The 6,633-nt window shown below is 31.0% G+C and overlaps 2 protein-coding genes across 2 annotated transcripts in view; one reads left to right on the plus strand and one right to left on the minus strand.

The window, feature by feature from the left end:
- The window catches only part of LOC124426172, a 50,705-nt gene extending 50,034 nt beyond the window's left edge, over positions 1-671 (plus strand). Inside the window, exons 13-14 of the mRNA XM_046967555.1 lie at positions 34-297; positions 525-671. Coding sequence (XP_046823511.1) covers positions 34-297; positions 525-671 — 411 coding nt within the window. The remainder of the gene's footprint in view (positions 1-33; positions 298-524) is intronic.
- Positions 672-712: 41 nt separating this feature from the next.
- LOC124426173 (serine protease 53-like) lies at positions 713-6,409 on the minus strand. Its single transcript, XM_046967557.1, has 12 exons — positions 6,300-6,409; positions 5,980-6,148; positions 5,775-5,910; positions 5,577-5,681; positions 5,174-5,467; positions 4,528-4,579; positions 4,370-4,422; positions 3,923-4,011; positions 3,629-3,767; positions 3,417-3,533; positions 3,080-3,232; positions 713-1,014 (listed from the first exon to the last, which is right to left on the minus strand). Exons 1-12 carry the CDS (start codon positions 6,349-6,351, stop codon positions 862-864), a joined length of 1,512 nt encoding a protein of 503 aa, XP_046823513.1. The 5' UTR covers positions 6,352-6,409; the 3' UTR covers positions 713-861.
- Positions 6,410-6,633: the final 224 nt, after the last annotated feature.

Here is a 6,633-nt window from a genome sequence, read left to right on the forward strand (position 1 = left end):
TTTAATTTAGTTCTAATATAATTTCAATTATAGTTAGAGAAGTCACTTTATTTTGGACACAATATGAGACCCATCTCTTTAGCAAAAACTACGGATCAGTATACGGCAGGTTCCAAAGCTGTTGTGACAGGTTGGGGTGTTTTGAGAAAGAATGGTGTGTTGTCCGATAAATTACGCGAAGTAAGAGTACCAGTCGTCTCGAATATAAATTGTTCGTACTTGTATACGGGTCGTGAGATCACGCCAAGAATGTTGTGCGCTGGTTATTTAAATGTTGGTGGGAGAGATGCTTGTCAGGTAAACAACAATTGATTTTGATCCATCGAATAAGTATACAAGTTTATTAATCATTTATTTTTTCTTGTACATTACTTGATACAATTTTAATTCACTTCTGCAAATTATTTTCGGATAACATTTTTTGATATATTTTCGTAATAATTTTAATACCGATATGCTTACATAATAATTTATTTGCGAAAGAAACAAAAAAAAGGCGATTGCTTTTTAATTATTTCTTTTAGGGTGATAGTGGAGGACCATTAGTACAACAAGGAAAACTAATTGGCCTTGTATCTTGGGGTTATGGATGTGCAGAACCAGCATATCCTGGGGTTTATACGCGAGTAGCAGCTTTTAGGTCTTGGATAGCTCAACATGCTGGTGTATGAGAAATGCAATAGAGACTTTTTAACAATAATGTTTCGAAACGTAGGAAATATATTTTTGTATATTTTTATTATTATATAAATATCCAATTATTACAACTTTTTATGTAGACATTGTTCTCGTATATTGACGCCTGAGCGATTATTCCTGTTATATACTTACATATATTTTCTAATTTTCTAAATCAATATTTTAGTAGTGGACACCCGAATTTGATGCAATCCACTCGAGGTAATTACTGATACGGGTATAGACACCCGGATGTAGCATAGTCTCACATCCTAATCCATAGGATAGAATCCCAATCAGCATCTGGTCTACCATGAGAGGTGCTCCTAGATCTCCCTACAAACATACGTGAGACGATTTCGGTAAATGATCAAGATCGTGTTCAGATTAATTCTCCTTGCTCGTCCATTGTTTGCAAATAACTCGAACGTCGCTCTTCAATTTTGGCCATAACTCTTGTGTAAATACTTGCAACGAGATCGAATCGATTTCAATGTTTACACTGACGTTCTGTTATTGACTTGGTATTATTGTTTAACAATAATAGAAAGATCAATAAAACGTGACGTTTGGTAGAATCGACGTTGGAATTCCTTATCGCATATAGAGAAAGAGGAAAAGAGAGAGAGATAGATAGATAGATAAATAGATAGATAGATAGATAGATAGATAGATAGATAGATAGATAGATAGATAGATAGATAGAGAGAGAGAGAGAGAGAGGGGAAGAGAGAGATTCACGAATGTATTCGCAAAATTTGAAGCGAAGAGAATGAATGCGAGTCTGTTGAGGCATTTGGTGGACGATTTTATTAAGAAAAGAAGTTTCGGTACTTTATCGTCAGACTGGCACCATTATATTCTTTCAATAATATTCAATTTCGATTCCGTAGTTCGTATTCTGTATTCAAGAAGGTTCTCTTAAGCATTCCCAAAGCTCTTCTCGTCGGAGAGTACTTTTCAAGAGGACGCTGGAGTATCGTTAGGGGTTCAACCTGCATGAATCGAGCACAAAGAGTCCATTTACGGATATATCGTCGAGATACTTTCGAAATTAACGTTATCACCGCGCCATTTCAAATGCCAGGGCTTTCGAATACAGAGGACTCGAAGAGGTCTCTCCACGACGATGCGAGTGGTGCTTGCGCGTGCTTTCGTTTAAATCCTTTGAAAACGTGTCGATCGAATAAAAACCGATTTTCATGGAATAAAAAGCGCGAGTCTCCGGGATAGACGTGTGACGCCTTTCATTTTTATCATAGCTATGCGTTGAAGTACGATTTTTTTTTTATTATTTTTTTATTCTTTTATTTGTTTTATCATCATTATTATTTTTATTTTTTATGATCAACAAATCGTGGCAAAGTGGTCGATAATAAATTTTTCGTGCCCCCTTTTATCGGATTTCATCGTGACTTTGTATTTGATTACATTTTTCCACGGTAGTTTTTTTTTTCAAGTATTTCAATAAAATCACCGTCGCTCGTGTTAACTTGTAAAATAGTAATTAAATTGAGAGTTTCTAGCGGGAATTCGCGGTAGTGCGTTAGGAAAAAATCGTATAAATCGTTCGTTGTTGACAAATGACAGTAGTTATCTAATACATCACAGTAACAATCACAGAGGACAAAATTGTTGCTGATTTTATACTACATCGATCATGACGAAGAGATACATGCATCCATTTTTGTGAGACATATTTGAGGTAAAATGATAACGCTTAAAGGAAATTACTTTTATCTGAGACTAGACGTTGCTTCATTTTTTGATCGAACAATTTCTTTTCTATTTTTGATTTTCCTATCCATTTAGAAATAGTACCTACTTGTCATGATACATGTAGGTACTTGAGATATATGTATTTCTAGAAGATACAATATTTAATTTATCGTTACATTTATAATCAGATAAGATATTTTATAATAATTTCCGTTTCGATATGATCAAAAATAAAATAATATTATTATTGTTTAAGGTTTTTGAATATTTAGTCAAAAATTATTAACCTCGATTTTATTCAGACAATAAGGTGTAAAGCGTTGAAAAGGTTTTCTTATCAGACGGAGATAAAGAGAAAGAAAAAATGAGAAAGAAAGAGCAAAAGGCGTGCTTTCCATAGTAAGGTCTCCCATTGTTCCTTAACCTCTGCCTCTGACAACCGAACGTGCTTCGTAACGGAAAGTATATAAATATACATACGTACGTATATACTTATGTACACGTCTTAGCTTATACATATGTATTATACGCCATGATCATATATGCGTTTATCGTTCAGATATCCGGAGAAGGTCAGAAAACATCTTGAAAGCATTTACTTATGAATGTTTCGCGATCATCGGTTATTTTCATTTTTTTAAATCTCTTTTATTCATCTATATTCTTAAATAAATTTTCTCACCTGACACGTTTCCACTCCTTTAGTCATGTTACCAGCACAAAGCATTTTCTCGGAGAGTGGTTTATAGCTAGGCATAAAGGACGCGCATCTCTTCTGATTTACGGTCATTACACTTATTACCGACAATTCAGGTTCAATGGATATTCTCTGAAACTGGGAATCAATCATAATGCATGATATTAAGTACTTGGATATTAAAGATAGATCAAAAGTTTTAGGACTAATAGATAGAAAAGAATTGACAATCAAATTGTGCCTGTCATGTAAATGATTAATTAATAATTATTGTTTAGATAATATAAAAAATAGTTAAATATAACCAATGAATTTTATTTACCGATTTTCGTTGCCAGCCAGTAACGAAAGATGTGGTATTATCTTTGATGAAATAATCTGCATTTTCTGGCAAACCAATTGGTTGCAAGTTTTGTCCGAACATTACTGGCATTTTCAGCTAAATAAGAGATTTATCTTAAGTATACTTTTTTTTTTTTATAAACAAAACGTAAGAAAATTATCGGTTAATATTTTTGTATTAATGTTACATACCCTTATCAATGCTATGTCGTTGACATTAATGTATTTGTCAAATTGATTATGGATAACGATGTTATTTATATCCAAATTATTTCCATTTTTTATTAAAGATTCAGAACGAACGCGTATTTTGATATCGGATGTATTCAAGCTAAAAATAATTTAGAATGATAGGATACAAGATTTTTTTTGTTGAAATAATTGAATTAATTAGAAATTCCAGATATATTTTTCTCTGAACATTAAATCGAATAAATAGTAATATTCATTAACGAAAAATGTAATATAGAAGAGAAATATATATACTTGAATACACAGGATGCTGCGGTTAAAATCCAGGATTCGTATATCAAAGCACCACTACATATGTGCTTTCCGGATTTTTGAACCGACACCTAAAAATGGAAACAATACTTTTTAATTATGGGTGATTAATGAAAGAAAAATATAAATGATACAAATTTAATTTTATTTTTAATTATCTATTGTGCTTAATAAAATATTTTTAATGTCCCGTTTGTGTTTTTTTCTTATAAGAATAATTTTATCTTTAAACGCTTACTATCGTTAAAACTAAGAAAAGAGTCCAAAATTGTTTAATAACAATAAGATGTAGATATCTTTGTCTCTGTCTGTCTTTCTCTTACTTTCTTTTTTCTCTTTCATTACAAATTATATAAAAGTTATTTTATTCAGATGATCGAGAATAATCTGCACAATATAAACCGATAAAAAATTATTTTATAGACTTACGTGATAGGGGTAGTCTTTGATGGACGCTTTTTTAGCCTCTCCAAGAATGAAAACTATATATACATAGACATGTCATATTTACAATCATATTTATTAAAAATATTTTTATGAAATAGTCTGAATTTATTTGGGAAAAAAAAAGAAAAAATAAGACTTACTTTCAATGAAGATAGTACAAATCAATAGGATGCTCTTTAAAGTCATTTTGTTGATGATCGATCACACCTCGATGATAGCACACACAGAAATATCTCATTCTCTTTAACGAAATTGGATATAACATCATAGATAAAATTTATTTCGGACATTATCGATTCTTAAGTCAAAAACGTTTTTCGTGTAAATCGGAAAGATTGTCGTTTTTTCGGATCTCCATTGTAACTTTTTTGACATTTTAACATCGAAATAATGTCTACAGATAATGTCTACAGAATAATGTCTACAGATAAAATTTGATTTTTCTTATGTAGTTCTATTCCATAGCTTTATAAATAAGTCGAACGTACGAAGAGATATCGTATCATCTCGAAATGTAGCGATAATATATCGTAATGATCAATAGATTAGATATATTTTACCTATAGTCGTCGTCGACAAAGTATGATTATGAAGAGGCTTTATATTATTACAGTAGAAAACTATGAACAGTATTTGACAGTTAGTAATTAACAACGGCATTACAATTTTATTGTTATGTTAAACTATTATAATAATTAAAGATAACGAATTTTTTTTACATGTAATATATACAATTTAGCATGGAGTCAATACATTCAATTACACTTTTTCATTTAAATCATATTAAACACCACTCATTTTCAAAATCCATAAGCGTAAAGATGCAATGTTAGTATATACACCAGGATAATTTGGTCGGGCACATCCAAATCCCCATGAAACGATTCCGTAAAGTGTACCATTTGCTGTAAGTGGTCCTCCGGAGTCACCTTGACAGGAATCTTTACCACCATTCTCAAAACCGGCGCAAATCATATGTTCAGTTACATTGGCAATGTTGTTGTAAGTTGCTTGACATTTTACTCTGCTAATAATGGGTACACTTACTCCTTGTAAAGAGTTTGGATTATCGCCTGATTCCTGTAATTAACAAATTGTTCATTTCTACATAAAAGAAATCAATAATGAAAAAGTTGTGATATGTCCATTATACAAATTATTTGGATTAAGTCAAAGATTTATTGAATACCTTTAAACTACCCCATCCAGTGACATTCATAAAACCATATTTTGGTTCAACGAAAGTAAGTTTTATCGGTTTTACTTTGTTACTCAAATATATTGTTCCTTCGACCTAAAATGAAATACACGGAAAATATAATTTGTTCGTTATTTAAAAGTGAAAGTTGAATCTACGATACAACTTTTATATGTCCTTCATACATACTTCAAGAAGACTGACGTCATAATTTAAAGTTATAGGATCGAACATTGGATGGGATACAATTCTAGTGACCGCATATCTTATACCTCTTTTCGTAGCATTACTACCCACTGATACTAAATAAAAATATGGTTGGAATCTGAAATTAATAAAATAGTATTAATATACTTGAAATTTAATTTCATTTCTGCGATATAAAAGAAATTACTGCATGCAATGAGCAGCGGTTATAACCCATTTTTGGCTAATTACAGAAGCACCACACAAGTGTTCATATTGGAATAATAAACTCGCTTGATAAGGATGATCCAGAATGCTAACTGATTGTCCACCTACGATACGATTATCCAGAAACGGCGAATGCTTCAAATAAAATCCTACAATATCATTGATTTAATTACAAACTTAAAAATACATGTATTTTTAATAATTATTAAAAAGGTATCATTTGTACAAAGTTTTGGATTAATTAATTTTATAGTATTTAATAATTTTCTTTTATTTAATTAATTTTGTTATAATACTTACCGAAACATCCTGTGAAGAAGGCTGCGAAAATAATAAGGAAATTCCGCGACATTTTGCAAGAGTCAAATCCATCTTTGCATTGAAGCTTTTATATGATCAACGCCAACAGTCAATGAGGTTGGATCTTATCTTACGTGTAATGATTTGTTCAACTTCCACTTAATAGTTTTCATTTTTACGCGGAGTAATAATGATTAACGTTATAAATAAACTTTGTAAAAAGTGAGAAAAAAGTTATAATTACAATCTTTGATACTGAATCGTATTTTTATTAGTGAACTTCCTGTACAGATCTCTCATGTTATCTTATCTTTTAATTATATTGTCATGTCTC

This window comes from Vespa crabro, chromosome 8, assembly GCF_910589235.1.
Source record: "Vespa crabro chromosome 8, iyVesCrab1.2, whole genome shotgun sequence".
NCBI lineage: Eukaryota > Metazoa > Arthropoda > Insecta > Hymenoptera > Vespidae > Vespa > Vespa crabro.

Coding starts and splice junctions, on each gene's coding strand:
- LOC124426173 (XM_046967557.1), bottom strand. CDS start 6,351: ATGTCGCGGAATTTCCTTATTATTTTCGCAGCCTTCTTCACAGGATGT. Junction 5,468..5,576: donor CTGGATGGGGTAGTTTAAAG/GTATTCAATAAA, acceptor TGTTAATTACAG/GAATCAGGCGATAATCCAAA. Junction 4,012..4,369: donor TCAAAGACTACCCCTATCAC/GTAAGTCTATAA, acceptor TTCCATTTTTAG/GTGTCGGTTCAAAAATCCGG.